Genomic DNA, 16914 nt, shown 5'->3' on the forward strand with positions numbered 1-16914 from the left:
GTCAAAGAAGAAGACAGGGACCATACTATGTGAACTTTGTAGGCCAGAGTGGAGTTTCGATTTTGTGCTAAGTGCGATGGGGAGTGAAATGATCTGATTTATATCTAGGGCTGGTATGTGGATAACGGGTCTCCCGGAGTCTTAAACAGATCAGTTTGGAGGAGAGAAACATCTGGATACAGAGGTCGCAGCAGTTTGGGACCCAGTGGACGTATTTGGGATTACGTGTGAGTGACCGGGACCTGCCGGTGGGCAGATGAATTAAGGCTCAGCGCACGGAGTTCGGGCCCGGACGCCCGGGTTGGTACTGAACTACAGAGCAGGCGCACGGTGACTCCTAGGAGGAAGAGGGTATGGAAAAAGTTGCTTTGGGCGCCCGTCCCCCACCTCCCCGGACTCTGGGGAGAGTCCGGGTCAGGCAGCTGGAAAGAAAAAGAGACACGCCCAGACCCACACTCGTCGGCCTGCCAACACCGCGACCCGAGAGCACCGAGAAACAGCCCGACTGGCGGCGCGCGCGGACCTGGACTCCACGTGCCGCGCGCGGGGGTTTCCGCGTCCTCTGGGCGGAGCCGGAAGAGGAAGTCGGCGCTGCAGTGGCGGCCCCAACAGCAGCGGCGGCCCGTTCATACCCCCGCCGTCCGCGCCCGTCCGGCCCGGCCACGGAGGCAGCGACGCGGCGGGACCCGGAGCCTGTGCCCGCCGAGAAGCGCCGCGCCGCCGGGCGCCCAGCAGTCCGATGGGGCCGCAGCGGCCGTTGCGTACGGCCGCGACCGCCCTGCTCTGGGGCTTCCTGCTCCCGCTGGTAAGGGGGACGGCCGGGAGCTCGGGCCTCCCCGGGGCGGGGCCGGGGCTCCCTGCCCCTTCTCCTCCCCACCCCCGGGCGACTCCTTTGCCAGCGCCTTGACGGCCTGCCCCCTTCGCATTTCTCCATTTCCTTCCAGCCTCCCCTTCGCCCCCTTTCCTCCTGTCTTCCCACCCCACCCCCATTCCCGTCCTTTGAAGTCCTCGAAATACCCACCCCCGAGCTAGCTCTTCTGCGGAGCCCCTCTTGCTACTTTGACCTTGAGGATTCTCTGTAGTTTTTCACGGTTCCGGGCATTTTAAATTGACCTGAGTTTTATCGTCTACCCTTTCTTACAGCATCTTGATCTCTTTCACTCTCCAGAAGAAGAAAAAAATTATACGTGTCCCCGGGGTGTTTAGCGGTTCAAAGATTGCGCTTTATTGCTCGAATACAGATTTTTTTTTTTTTTTTTTTTGGCTTCCTCCTCGTTCCTCCTTCCCTGTAGGGCTCATTCGATTTCTTTGTGTGTGTGGTGGGGGAGGGTGTGGGTAATAGTAATAACTTAAGATTTTTTAAAAGACACATCAAAGTGTAATATCTTTGTGGTTTTCAGTTCTCCGTCTAGTTTAATGGGGAGGGGAGTCGGTTAAGTAACAGTAACAAATAATGTATTCACAGGTGTGTTTTCATAATTAGGAAGAATAATAATGTTTTAAAATTCAACGTCAATGGGGCACCTGGGTGGCTCAGTCGGTTGAGTGTCTGCCTTCAGCTCAGGTCTTGATCCCAGGGTCCTGGGACGGGCTCCCTGCTCAGCGGGGAGTCTGCTTCTCCCTCCGTCAGCCTCTTCCCCTGCTTGTGCTCCCTCTCGCTCTTTCTCTTGCTCACTCTCAAGTAAATAAAATCTTTTTAAAAAATTCAACATCAAGCAAACGGAGCTTCTGCGAATGGTCAGGACCTCGGTGTTCGGTGTTTCAGTTTTTATTTCTTGGAAATTTGACTTAGGGAGTTTGAGGTCAGAAACTTTTGTGAGCTCTGTCTACACGGAATTGATATGGTGTATGTATGCCTCTCTGGTTCTTTGCATTAGATGTGTAACTTCTCTGAAAGAGTGTATTTTGCATTCTCTATTTAAAGGTTTACTGTTAATGAGTATATTTAAAAGTATCTTTAACATTTATTAAGAAACCAAAATCAAAATCTAAAATGGTTAAGTGCCTTTGGTGTACTCCTAACTCTGTTAGGCAGCATTAGGAACATGAATGAGATAGTGCATCTAAAAATTGCTTTGTGGGGTGGAGGGGAAGTACAATATAAAGAGAACAACAAAGGCAGTGTTAGTCTTATTCTTTGAACTGTAGTTTACCACTACAATATGTCTAAAGGATAACAATTGAGGTGGTATGTAAATACACCTGAAACTATAACCTAGATAGATATATAGATATATGAATATACCCTATATATCACATTCCCACTAATCTTTTGCCAACACAGTAATTAATTTAATAATACATCAACTGCTGATAACTCACGTTGAAATTATAATCAAAAGCTCTGAACTGCCTTGCTAAAAAATGTGAGCAGAGTGGGATTTCAAGGGCTTCACGAATCTAAAGGTCGTCCCTGTTCTAAATTGTAGCTAGCCTATATTTCCCACAGTGTAGATTTTATTTTTATATTGCACGTTTATATTTTGTTGTATCTCACTGTACTGATTTTTGGGAGGATCTTCTCAGGGCTGTTTTGGGACTCAGTAACATTTTTTTCCTCTGCAGATGTTTAGTGTGCATCTGTTATATGCTACGCACTGTGCCAATGAGCGTGAATAAAGTGACAAGATCTTTTTGAGTTGTAAAGATCATTTTCAGTGCCAACCACTATTACTGATTTTCTGTTGTTGATTTCTTGTGGGTTTGTTTTCTTGACCCTTCCTGAAATGATCTCTTTCCTTTTCTGAGGACCTCAAATCTGGTGTACCTTTCCTCGGCAGGAGCACTCTCTCTCCTTTCTGCTTACTGGATACCTACTTCCTTTCTCCAGCACTATCTGAAGTCTTTTGGATTTTTTTGGTCTTTTTACCATTTTTCTCCCTGAAGCCCTTGCTTATTCTTCTTCCTTAATCTTACAGCTCTAGGTGGCCTGTGTTCATTTGAATGAATGATGGCAGTTTAATCATTTCCTTTCTCCTTTTTGGGCTCTTGAAGCTGGCCCTGCTACCAGCTTTCCCTTTAGTTATGTAAGGACAAGGCCAGTATCCTCATCTAGAAGCAGCAAATAGTCTCCAGAAACCACCACCACATCTTTGTAGAACAGGAAGAGGATTGAGTATTGGAAAGGCCCTTCAGCATCACGTAGCCTACCCTCTTCATCTTGTCCCCCTCACATCAACGTGACCTATTAAACTCAAGCTACAGTACATCTGGCTGTCTTGATAATTTCTAAGCCCATTAAACATTTAAGTCTAGAAATAAGAGTGTGTGCCAGGTGGTTAGTTCTCTCTTGGCCCTGCCATGATTCCATCTCACAGTCCTCCTTCCCCAGTCCAGCCCCCATCCCTAGCCACGACCGTTAGGCCTTTATTTCATAGTAGTGTTTGGACCCAGTCACAGAGTTATGTTTCAAAGAAAATGAGGAAGTTTAGCCTGGATCATTTTTCTAAAATTGCTTCAAAGTTCTCTGGAGAATCCTGAATCTTTCCCATAATGTTTTTACCAAAGTTCTGTTCATGTTTTCTTTAGTGCAAAGAATTTGACGTGTTACATAGCCACATCTTGAACTTATTACAGTGAAGTGATAATCAGGATCCCCAGCAGAGAAATCTCTTGCTGAAATCTGCATTCCTTTGGTATACTACACCAACTCAAAGAAGCTTCTTTAATTCCTTCTCTTTTGCGCTCCTCTCTCATCCTCTTGGGGAAAGAAGGTATGTTTTGCTACCCAAGCTATCGGGGACATGCTGAGCTGCTGTGTTGTAGACTGAATTGTGTCTCCCCAAAATCATATGTTGAAGCCCTGACCCCCAGTGTGATAGTGTTTGGAAAGACGGCCTCTAGGAGATAAGTAGGTTTAGAGAGATCAGAGGATAGATCACTTGTGATGGATTGGGGCCTTGTAAGAAAAGACACCAAAGAGCTTGTTCTCTCTCCCCTAATACCCGCGCCCACCCCTCCACCCCCCCACCCCCGCACCATGTGATGACACAGTGAGAAAGTGTCCATCTACAAGCCAAAAAGAAAACTCTTACCAGAAACCAACCATGCTGGCACCTTTATCTTGGATTTCTAGTTTCTAGAACTGTGAGAAAATAAATTTCTGTTTAAGCTAACCACTGTTTGGTATTTTGTTGTGGCAGCCCAAGCTGACTAAGGCAGATTTGGGTACCAGGAGTGCAGTGCTGCAATAGCTAATACCTAAACATGTGGTAGCAGCTTTGTAACTGGGTAGAGGCCAGAAGAAGCTTGAGGTGCATGCCAGAAATATGGACATTAAGGACAATTCTGGTGAAGTCTCAGAAATGAGGAACATGTTATTAGAAACTGAAGGAAGGGCAATCCTAATTATAAAATGGCAAAGAACTTGGCTGGACTGTGATGTAGTGTTTTGTAGCAGGAAGAATTGTGAGCAATGCGATTAGATATTTAGCTGAGGAGATTTCTAAGCAAAGTGTTGATGGAGCAGTGTAAATCCTCCTGACTGCTTATACTAAAGTGTAAATGGAGAGAGAAGAATTAAAGATAGAATTGTTAAGGGAAAAAGAACTAGAATTTGAAGATTTGGAAAATTCTTGGCCTCTCCATATTGCAAAAAATGAGGAAGCTTGTTCTGAAAAGAACATTAAGTGTGTGGCTGGAAAACCATCTGATACAGAGTTTAAAGGATTTTCGAGCAGAAATACTGCCAGTTTGAACTGAAGGGGACAGAGATGTGGCAAAATGAAGAAAGGCTGTTGGACTTCTTGGATTTGACAGGTGGGATGATGGAGCTGTATGGCTGTGAACATGGATTATTCTACAAGAAGGAGGAGAAATGACCCCAAAGGCAAATCAGAGATCATCAGGCCACTGCCTCAGTTTCAGCAGGCCTTATGCCTCTGCTGGGAGCCTTGGGGGACTCAGTGGGCTTGACTTCCAGTGGGCCTAGAAGATGGGACATTGAACCAAAAAGGATTATTCTTGATCCTTAAGACCTAATGGAATTTCTTTTGCTAGGTTTTAGACTTGCTTGGGTCCTGGGGCGCCTGGGTGGCTCAGTTGGTTAAGCGACTGCCTTCAGCTCAGGTCATGATCCTGGGGTCCTGGGATCGAGCCCCACATCAGGCTCCCTGCTCAGCCGGAAGCCTGCTTCTCCCTCTCCCACTCCCCCTACTTTTGTTCCCCCTCACGCTGTCTCTCTCTCTCAAATAAATAAATAAAATCTTAAAAAAATAGACTTGCTTGGGTCCTGTCACCACTTATTTCCTTCTGATTCCACCCCCTTTTTTTAAGGGGGGGGCGGAGGACAGAAGAGGGGGGGAGAGAGAGAGAGAGAATCTTAAACAGGCTCCATGCCCAGCACAGAGTCCAACTCGGGGCTTGATCGTCAGTCTCAGGACCCTGAGATCGTGACCTGAGTGGAAATCAAGAGTCGGATGCTTAACCCACTGAGCCACCCAGGCGCCCCTCTCTTTTGGAATGCAAATGTCTACCCTGTGCTGTCCTACCATTATATTTTGGAAGCATATAACTTAATCTAGTTCCTCAGGTTCATAGCTGGAGAGGAATTTTGCCTCAGAACGAACTGTATCTTGACTTTCACCCATATTTGACTTAGATGATATTGGGTGAAACTTGGACTTTAGAATTGATGCTGGGGGGCACCTGGGTGGCTCAGTCATTAAGCATCTGCCTTTGGCTCAGGTCATGGTCCCAGAGTCCTGAGATCGGGCCCCACATTGGGCTCCTTGCTCGGCGGGAAGCCTGCTTCTCCCTCTCCCACTCCCCCTGCTTGTGTGCCCCCTCTCACTGTCTCTCTCTGTCAAATAAATAAAATCCTAAAGAAAAAAAAAAAAAAGAATTGATGCTGGAATAAGTTAATAAGCCTTTGGGGGCTGTTGGGATGAAATGAATGTATTTTGTGTGTGAGAAGGAAATGAATTTGGGGGCCCTCAAATTCTTAGGTTGAAGCCCTAACCCCCAGTGTGATGGTATTTGGAGATTGGCTTTTGGGAGATAATTAGGTTTAGATGAGGTCACCAGCGTGGGGCTCTTATGATGGGATTGTTGCCTTGTTCTCTTTCCCAACCCTGTGAATACACAGTGAGAAAGCAGCCATCTACAAGCTAGGAAAAGATCCCTTACCAGAAATCAGTAAGGACAAGTATGCTGGCACCTTGATCTTGAACTTCTATGTTCCAGACTATGAGAAAAAAATTTCCTGTTGTTTAAGCCACCCAGTCTGTGGTATATTGTTACAACAGCCCGATAATAGACATGCTGGTTTTGTCACATTCCTTCCTTAACTTTTAGATTCTTCACAACTTTTTTTTTTTAACCTTCTCTAGCCTACCTCTGAGGATTCTGCATCCCATTGTCTGCTTTATCAGTCACTGAGGGCTGTGCTATCTCCTTCCCAAAATGTAACCTACATCTCCTCTCAAAATAATCCTGAGAAGGTTCAGGAAGATTATGACTTGTCCTAGATCATACAGAAAGGCATGAAAAAGGACTAGAACCAAGGGTTTCTAGACATTCCTTGATATTTTTCCACTATGTTGTGCAATAATTTTTCTTGTGAATCGAGAATACGTCAGAAGACTAATTGGATAAATTTGTAAATTTATTTATTCATAAGAAAAGGGTTTAAAGATAGAAGTCATGTATGTTATATATTTGATAACTTTTTGGTTAAAAATCACCTGAAATTGGGTCTGTTTACAAAACTCTAGACCATAATGTCTCCAGGTATAGATCCTTACTCCAAGATGCTAAAATTTTGTTAAAAATTTCATTGTTTTTAGGTCAGAATTTGCCAAACATCACTATGCACTGTGATCTTATATCAACTTTTTATGCATTTATATTGCCTGGCCTTGTAGTCATTTGAATTTGTGAATTCTAGTGTAAATCATAAATTCTGTAACAGTTGAGAGATTACTTAGGGAAAACCTAGAAGAAGGATAGATCTAGGTAACTAGTAAAATAGGAGCCCCATGAAGGGGAAACTCTACCAGACTCATTCTCTGTTGTCTCCCCTAGGGTCTCATAGACTGCAGAATACTGAATAAATGAATGTCTCCTCCCCACACCCTGATACCTCTTCGCCTGTACGATACATATCCCCAGATTCTCTAAGCACAAGGATAATGCTGGCTCGACTTTTCCCATGGCCCACAGACTCCTCTGATTCCCTGTAAATACCTGTTTGATGCCTTAGCACCCGCTGGGCCACTAATTAAGTAGTTAAGATTACACTTAATCTTTATGGGTCTGGGTCTAGTCACTTTCAGTGCATCATTTCTATAAACCTTGATTCCTGGAGGTAGGAGTAGAAACAATGCAGGTTGTTGATTATATAACTTATTAGGGAGGAAACAGGCGTAGAAAATATATAATAGTGAATGATCAGAAAGTTACTGACGCCTAACTTTGGAATGTCATTCACGACACACAGCCTCAACTCTGTCTTTGCTATAGAGAGGCCCCTTCCTACTCTTACTGTATTGCTATTAACTGTGTAGCTGTGTAAAGAGAAAGATGTATATAAAGACAGGGATACCTCCTACATTGCTATGATGTAAGGGTGCTGGGGTAGGTGGCTATTGCATTGTACTTATCATTCAGGGATTACATTGCAACTTTATATCTTCCGGTTTAGGAATATAGTGTCTTTTTAATTGCTGGTTTTCATTATGGATAAATTCTGTTTATTAACAAAATTTACCCCTAAGCCCCAGCTCTTGTATTTGGTGTCTAAAAACACAGAAATAATTTAATCTGTAGATTTTATGAAGAAAGATTGCCAGGGTGTTAATTGGAGAGAGAATCACAGTCACATTCATACATTGCCCCTTGAAACTGAAGGATGTTGTATATCTAATGGATAACAACACAAATAACATGAACCTGGTTTAATTGACAGACTGTGGAGGGGGTGGGGGAAGCTGGGACCCAGGGATGCATATACTGAAGAGTTTTGAAGGAACTCCTGGATGAATGGAACGACTGGCCAAAAATATGAATATTGGCTATACCAGCAGACTGCAGGTACAGTGTGACTCACCTCTTGAGAAAATTCCTAGGAGGACCCCGCTAATGTCTAGAAGACTTGTGAGTTTCACCACTATTCATAATGAAGTCTATAACCATGTACTCTGTGGACCAGTATCAGAGCATCACCTGGAAGCCTGTTCGAAATGCATGATCATAAGCTCCACCTAAGAGCTGCTGGATCAGAATCTGCATTTTAACAAGAACGTTAAAGTTCAAGAAGCACTGATCTATAATAAGTAAGAAATTGCTGTACAGAGTATTGAGCATAATCTCCAGGAAAAAAGAAGAACCATGCTTGACGAATCCGTTGAGGCTGTTGAAGGGAATTAAATATACACATGGGAAAAGGTAAACATTGCGTTGTTCAGAGTTCTTCTTGGTCAGGTGAAGATGGGCCAAGATACAGAGTTCTGGCAGACCCAAAGGGTGGCATGGATACAGGGTAGGGGATAGTATGGTAGATACATTTTTAGCTAGAGAATTGTTCTTTTCAAAAGGAATATGTGAAGACTCAAATTTGGAAAAGAGATCTGCTAGAAGATACCATTTGAAGAAGAAAGAAGGGTAGACAAACCAAATCTGTGAACCAGGGTGAAAGAAGAATCCTTGCACTGTGCTATTAGGTTGGACAGAAGTAGAGCAGGCCTGTTCTCACTAGGTTAACATTGGGCTGGTGAGTCACCATCAGGAGGCTGTTGGAACGGAAGGCCGGAATTCAAATGCCCAGGAAGATGAGCGTGTCCAGCATGGATGGACTCCCAAGAGACAGGGACGTGAAGGTCAGTGCAAGGCTGACTCCCTGTAAGTATACTGATGAAGTAAAGCTCCCGTACATGTCCCTTTGTTTACCATCTGACTGGTCTGAGAAAATGGGGAGATAGTATGTGTGCAGGGATGGGAGTATAATATACATTGTTGCAGTTGTTCCTTTTTTAGACTTTTGGTAATCATTTGACACCTGTCATACCGAAAGCTGTTGAGAAAAGTGAGCAAAGGAATAGGTAACTGTAACATTACGATAGACTTACACACCAATATTTTGGGTTTGAAAAGAAGATGATAGGGAATATGATTGAAGTCAAGTGATCTAGATAAAGTAAATTGGGAACTGTGTGTGAGCAACAGACATCCCATGAAGTTTTATGGAGGTAAATTTGAGGCAGAAAAGGAAGTACTACCTCATACCATGGGCTAGTCCACTTGTTTATCTTGTGTGTGAGGATCAAGGATCAAGGAAGATGTGACTATGAAGGCACTGCTATAAAACTGCTGATCTGATGGCCCTGGAGAAAGCGTGATAGCACAGTCAGTACGTGTAGGACCTGGGGTGAAGAGGGACGATGCGGGGCGAGCAGTAAGGAGAAGTTGTTCTGGGAAGAGAAATTCCATGAAGCTCTAGAGACCTAGAATGGGGGGTATTTAGAAGAGTATAAAGAAGTGATGTGGGAGGAACTAAGTGGGTATTAGAGGAATTTGAGTGGTGGTAGGAGGCCCATACCAGTATCACAGAAGAGGGAGTGAACAGCTAATGCAGAGATGCATGCAACCAGTATAAAACTGGAGGGTGCTGGTTGGGCACTAAGAGTTGCTTGGGGATGAAACTGCAGGAAGGAATTTGAAATGATAGAGTTGAAAGACGGCTGGTCTAGGTTTTGGAGAGCTCAGTTTTAATCTTGGCCCCTGAGACCACTTCATTTTGATCATTTTGGACCTGTTAGAGCTATGAAATGAAGGGCCTAGAGTATTATCCCTAAATCCCTTTAAGCCCTTGATACTAAGCTTTTTACTAAGAGAATATTTTCATCACTGACTGAAAATGCAAACATAATTTTTAAAGGTTGACTAAAGTCATGGAAGACCAGACCACAGTTAACCAACTGTGAATTCAGTTGTTTTACGTATCTCTAACTTCGAAGACATGAAGGAAGGTATCCTGCCCTTCCATCATAGGATCTTTGTCAAATGATCTAACGCTGGCATGTGGGCAGACCACAAGCCTCACCTAATTTGATGTTTGTAATGCTTGAAGGGACACTGAGTTTCAAGCCTTTTTCTTTATGCTTCCCTACTAATTGACCCACAGTCATGCAGTTTCCACTACTCTGTTCTCTTAGAGCCTTGCTGCTCAAGGTGTGGTCCATATACCAGCAGCATCAGCATCACCTGGGAGCTAGTTAAACATGCAGAATCTCACACTCCACCCAGACCTACTGAGTCAAAATCTGCATTTTAATATGATTGCTACATGATTTGTATGCACAATAAATCTTGAGAAGCTCTGTTCCTGTCGCTGTGGTTCTCAAACTCTAACAAGTAACACAATCTCCAGAAGGGCTTGTAAAAATAAACTGCCTGGGAGTTTCTGATTCAGTAGATCTGGAATAGGGCCCAAGAATTTGCATTTCTAACACCGTAAGAACTACCAAAGTTTTTATTAGAGACTCTGACTTTAATCACATTCTGTTTCTGATTATTTCAGGTTTGTTTTTAATCTTCCTAGTAAGACTAATTTCTTGTGTAGTGTTTCTTTGGGGGAAGGCAGGTTTATTGAGATATAATTCACATAGTATGCAGTTTACCTATTTGAAGTGTACAATGCAATGGCTTTTAGTGTATTCACAGATCAGTGCAACCATTAACACTTCCATTTTAAAACACGTCACCTCAGAAAGAAGCAAATAGGTGGAACACAGAGGATATTTACAGCAGTGAAACTATTCCTTATTCCACAGGCTACTGTGTTGGTGGATACATGTCAAAATGTATAGAATGTATAACACCAAGAGTGAATCCTAAATATAAACTATGGGCTGAGGGTAGTAATGATCAATGTATGTTCACTTATTGTAACAGATGTACCCTTCTGGTGCAGATGTTGATAATGGGGGAGGCTGTGCATGTGTGTGGCAGGGGGTACGTGGGTAAAGAAACCCACAGCCTTTAACAATCACCTCATATCCCCATATCCCACCAAACCCTAAGCAACCAATTATCATCTCATATTTCTTGTGCATGACACAAGTACTTGGCAGGTTGCTAGATGTCTTATTAATAATTAATGATAATAGTTACCATTTACTAGGAGCTCAATACATGCAGATAATTGCATTACCTAACTTAATCTTCATGACAACTCTGTCAAAGCTGAGGACAGGTTAAATGACTTGGAACATGGGCAGTAAATGGTGAAACCGCCATTCTGTCCCAGGTCTCTAACTCCAAAGCTCATGATATCTATTGTTAATAAACTAAATTTTTGAAGCTATACAATCTCCATAAGAAATTTACTAAGATATTTTAAAATGTAGTGGAAATGCTGAAATTGTTTAGGTATGGTAGTTTGCTCATGAAATTTGTGGCATGTTTCACATTGAATACTAACTATTCTACAATTGTGTATGGTTCTACTTTTTTATACTAATCTTCCATTAAAATTTATGTTTTGCCTTAGTAATTCCAGTATCAATGAGTTTTGCTTTTATCAGTGCTAAATTTTCTTCAATTGTAGGGAAGATTATAATCCCTTTATAGCAATAAATCTTCCCTTTTTGAGTATCTTTGTACTTCCTTGAACATTTAAGCTTTTTAAAAATCTCTTAGTTTCTGTAATTTTAAAAGTAACACTGAATATTATATATTGTGTAAAAGAAGGTAGTGTATATGTGTCAATATGGAAAATCTAATATGTAAATTTAGAAATGTATAGAAAAGCTACAGAGCAGTATAGTTTGACCTCATGTATAAAACTATACATATTTGAGATATGTATCCATGTATTCATGTATATATATATATACATATATATTAAATATATGTGGATAGTGTCTGGAAAGATATGACAGAAACTCCTAAGTAAGAGTGTGATTGAGAGCCAGGATAAGAGGAGAGGGACTTTATACCTTTCTGTTTTGTTTGAATGTTTTTCCTTTTTAGTTTCTCCAATCTTTTCACACTATCACCTTTGCCTTTGTTTCTCTTTCTCTCTCTTTTTTTTAAAGATTTTATTTATTTATTTGACAGAGAGAGACACAGCGAGAGAGGGAACACAAGCAGGGGGAGCGGGAGAGGGAGAAGCAGGCTTCCCGCTGAGCAGGGAGCCCGATGCGGGGCTCAGTCCCAGGACCCTGGGACCATGACCTGAGCCGAAGGCAGATGCTTAATGATTGAGCCACCCAGGCTGCCCATCTTTCTCTCTTTTTTAAAATAGCCTGGTGTGTCTCTCTTCACATCTTCAAGCTCACATAAATGTACAGATACACATAGGGAACTTTGTTGGGGGGGGGTCACTTTTTTTTTTTTTAATAAAAATCGGGTTACATTGGGGTGCCTGAGTCAGTGGAGCATGTGACTGTTGGTCTCTGGGTGGTGAGTTCAGGCCCCACATTGGGCATGGAGCTTACCTAAAACAAAAAGTAGGATTACACTATAAATATCTCTCTGGAACTTGCTTTTCCCACTGTGGACATCTGTTCCTACAGATGGATCTAGTTCTTTCTTTTTAATAGTTATGTACTATGCATATCATAATGTAATAGGCTCCTTATTAGTGAAAGTTGTTGACTTTATTTTTTCTGTAACATGATATTGTGACTATCCTTATACATTTTTCTTTGTGCATTTCTTTTTTTAATTTAAGTGTCATTAACATACAATGTTATATTAGTTTCAGGTATATAATATAATTATTCAGCATTTCTCTACATTGCTCAGTGCTCATCAAAATAAGTGTACTCTTACTCCCCTTTATTTCACCCATCCCCCTATCCTTGACAACCACCAGTTTTCTGTATTTAGAGTCTTTTTTGGGGCGGGGAGGCGCCTGAGTGGCTCAGTCATTAAGCATCTGCCTTTGGCTCAGGTCATGATCCCAGGGTCCTGGGATCGAGTCCCACATCGGGCTCCCTGCTCGGCCAGAAGGCTGCTTCTCCCTCTCTCACTCCCCCTGCTTTGTGTTCCTGCTCTCACTAGCTCTCTCTCTGTCAAATAAATAAAATCTTAAAAAAAAAAAGTCTTTGTTTTGTTTTTCTTTTTTTAAAAAAATTTTGTTCATTTGGGGGCGCCTGGGTGGCTCGGTCGTTAAGCGTCTGCCTTCGGCTCAGGTCATGATCCCAGGGTCCTGGGATCGAGCCCCGCATTGGGCTCCCTGCTCAGCAGGAAGCCTGCTTCTCCCTCTCCCTCTGCCTGCCACTCCCCCTGCTTGTGTTCCCTCTCTCACTGTGTCTCTTTCTGTCAAATAAACAAAATCTTAAAAAAAAAATGTTCATTTGTTTTGTTTCTTAAATTTTTACATATGAGCGTAATCATATGGTATTTGTCTTTTTCTGATTGACTTATTTTGCTTAGCATAATGCAGTCTAGCTCCATCCACGTCATTGAAATGGCAAGATTTCATTATTTTTGATGGCTGAGTAATATTCCTGACTGTATTGTATATAGTCCACATCTTCTTTATCCATTCAGCAGTCAATGGACATTAGGGCTCTTTCTGTAATTTGGCTATTGTTGATAATGCTGCTATAGACATTAAATTCTGATTGCTGAGACTAGGACTTATGGTACAATTTTAAATAACAATGTGAGTGTTATTGTTAAATAACAATGTGAGAGTGGACGAGTTGAGGGATTTCAAGTGCATTTTCTTTTATGCGACATAAACAATGAAGTAATAACTCAGAAGAGATTGGGAAGGAAAGTTTCAGGTGTGAAGGGAGTATTAAAGTTATCGCATAGCAACAGTCTTCTGTGGGATATGGCCCTTATAACAAGGGCCATAATTGTGTCCCCATAAGAAAGTGACTTATTTTCCTTAAAAGAATGTGTTCTGGGTGAATGTGTATAATTTCAATATTTCCTCAAACAAGAAGAAATAAATTCATTGGAAGACCTTCCCTCTTAAGGAGGTGTGGCCAAACCTATTTATAAGTAGCATTATTAAAATCCTTAGTTATTGGCAAACCAAATTATTACCAGTGTGAAAATTATTATTCGTGTCCTAGACAGCTGCTCAGGAAGCAATCCTGCACGCGTCTGGAAATGGCAGACCTTTACCATCTAAGGACTACTGCATGCTATATAACCCTCGCTGGACAGCTCTTCCAAATACCCTAGAAAATGCAGTAAGTAAATCACAGTTACTATTTATTTATAAACATAAAATTATTGAAAGGTGAGAATGAGTGATTATTATGTTTTAGTGTGTGAACTAGTTGTAATATATAATGATCAATAAACAATAACTATTTTATTGTTTTGGCTTAAGTATTTTTCTCTCTGTGGGAAAAACAAGTTAGGGAATTTTAAAATACTTACCTGAAAGCCTGGTTGTCATAAACCATTTCTAATTTAAAAGAACCTGGTATTAAACCAATATTGATACTTTGTCACTGAGTGCATTTTTGTGAATTACGATGTTTATTATGTTAAAGACATTTCTTCTTTCCAGACTTCCATCAGTTTGATGAATCTGACTACCACACCACTATGCAATCTTTCTGATATTCCACCTGATGGAATAAAGAGCAAAGCAGTTATAGTACAGTGGGGAACCTGCCATATTCTTGAAAAAGCCAGAATTGCACAAACAGGAGGTGCTGAAGCATTGTTGGTTGCCAATAACAGTGTCCTAGTAAGTTTTAAAACTTAGTACTAACTTTTGAGCTCATGATATATATCACGTTTCACAAGTATTGAACTACCTTTTTGGTGTGTAGTTTAGGGGCTGAGCTTTGAATAATCTGATGGTAGGGTTCTTTCAAAATAAACATTCTGGGGGTGCCTGGGTGGCTCAGTCAGTTAAGCATCTGACTCTTGATCTCAGCTCAGGTCTTGATGTCAGCATTGTGAATTCAAGCCGCACGTTGGGCTCCATGCTGGGCGTGGAGCCTACTTAAAAAAATAATAGTAATAAAAACTTAAAAATAAGCATTCTCGCTGTGATAAGCATTTAATTGGAAAACTTTGTAATTTCTTTTCTGTTCCTAAAGTGAATAAGACTTTGTTAGGAACGTGTGTGTGTGTGTGTGTGTGTGTGTGTGTAAGTTTAATTAAACTTCAGTGTAATATGCATACACACACACACGTATACCTGTATGTAAGTCAGTTTAAGTTTATGCTAAAAGGATTCCAGTTTGAGAACTCTTACTATAATATCAAGAAAGAACATAGGAAACTTTGTTTTATAATTTTAAAAAAGATATATTTAAAGGAATAATTTGTATTTTATTCTGTAAATATATTAGTAGCTCATAAGTTGTCATAATGTCTTTTTTTTCTTTTAGTTTCCTCCCTCAGGGAACAAATCTGAATTTCATGATGTGAAAATACTGATTGCATTTATAAGCCGCAAAGACTTTATAGATATGAAGCAGGTAAAATAGTAATTACATACTATACAAAGTTTATATGTAGTACAATTCTTTACTTTTAACCACTGATATTTAATTTAAATTATATATGCTCCATTTGCTAACAAGAAGCTATAAAGTCCTATCAAGTCTTTGTTTGAAAAGAGTTCACCTCTCAGTGGGCACAAGGTGTTTCCAAGCCCTGACTTTAGAAAGGATATTTATTTGTTTTGACTTCTTTAACAGTCTCTGTGTTATATCATTTATCTTACCCTTAAATCCCTGAACAGGATGTGACTATGTGAAACACCGAACTTTCAAGATTTAATAAACCAAAGCATAGCCTCATAATTCTGACAAGAGAATATATCATGTTGCCAACAATGATTCTAGTGTTCTTGACTCTGTAGTATCCGTTTCAGAGTGAAATTGGAATATTGCTACCATCCACTGGAAGAGAAAGAAAACTAATTCTGGTTTTTGTTATTTTGTCTTTCAGACTCTTGGAGATAACATTACTGTGAAAATGTATTCTCCATCATGGCCTAACTTTGACTATACTATGGTGGTTATTTTTGTAATTGCTGTGTTCACTGTGGCATTAGGAGGATACTGGAGTGGACTAATTGAATTGTAAGTTTAATTAAACTTTAGTGTTTTTGTGATAAATGGCTAAAAATTATTGTTTGATATTCAGTTTAATCATGTAACAACATTTAAAATTTACCTGACCTCAGAATATAGTGCTATTAAGATCAGATTGCAGGTTTGTCCTCCTGTAGGTCATTTAACTTTTCACTGAGAAGGAAGTTACAGCTTCCTCTAACTCTCCTGCTGGTAGGCGAACATTGAAATTACATCAGAGACTTTTTAAATTGTTTAATTATCTCTCCCAGAAAAGATGAAGATACTTGGTGTCCTTGTGGGCCTATTTATTTGGATTGGAAGAAAATAAGCAAGAAAAGGTGGGGCAGGGGATTTCAGCTCCTCCTGAGAGCAGTCATTACAGTGTGACCTCATCATTGTGTTTAATGCTTTAGGAATTCTGAGGCTATGAAGCATGTTCATATTTTAATTTAAATATAGGAATTCCAAATTACGTAAAATTTAGATTTCCTGTTTAGTAACAACCTAAAGCGGGTCTTCTTACAGTTATGTACCTTTGGCTCTGGATGAAAGCAGGCAACATTGTTTGAAAGGATCAGTTCATATTTATAACTCTGAATTTAAAAATGTGCGCAGAGCATATTTGATGCATAAAGGACAATATATTCATTTTATGAATCGATCTGTAGGTTTCATTAAAAAGGGCTTATTTACAACTAAATGAAGTTAAGCTAAATTGTAATTTCTTAAAATAAAATTTAATTGACTCATGTCAAGAGAAAAATCTTAGGATTTAACCAGTGTAGGTTTCTAGAGTATTGAGCTTTAAATATTTTCCATAATTGGAAAACATGTATCAACATATATATCCGTCACATATTTTCATGTGAGTAAGAATTGTTTTCATTATTAATCTTTATAAAGCATA

At 40.7% G+C, this 16914-nt stretch overlaps 1 protein-coding gene across 2 annotated transcripts in view; it reads left to right on the plus strand.

The window, feature by feature from the left end:
• Positions 1 to 597: 597 nt before the first annotated feature.
• The window catches only part of SPPL2A (signal peptide peptidase like 2A), a 49132-nt gene continuing 32815 nt past the window's right edge, over positions 598 to 16914 (plus strand). For both annotated transcript variants that reach the window (XM_078079347.1, XM_036101932.2), the window contains exons 1-5: positions 598 to 805; positions 14034 to 14153; positions 14480 to 14662; positions 15315 to 15404; positions 15880 to 16013. In XM_078079347.1, the coding sequence (XP_077935473.1) occupies positions 740 to 805; positions 14034 to 14153; positions 14480 to 14662; positions 15315 to 15404; positions 15880 to 16013 (593 nt within the window). In that variant the 5' untranslated portion in view covers positions 598 to 739. The remainder of the gene's footprint in view (positions 806 to 14033; positions 14154 to 14479; positions 14663 to 15314; positions 15405 to 15879; positions 16014 to 16914) is intronic.

This window comes from Halichoerus grypus, chromosome 8 (genome assembly GCF_964656455.1).
Source record: "Halichoerus grypus chromosome 8, mHalGry1.hap1.1, whole genome shotgun sequence".
NCBI lineage: Eukaryota > Metazoa > Chordata > Mammalia > Carnivora > Phocidae > Halichoerus > Halichoerus grypus.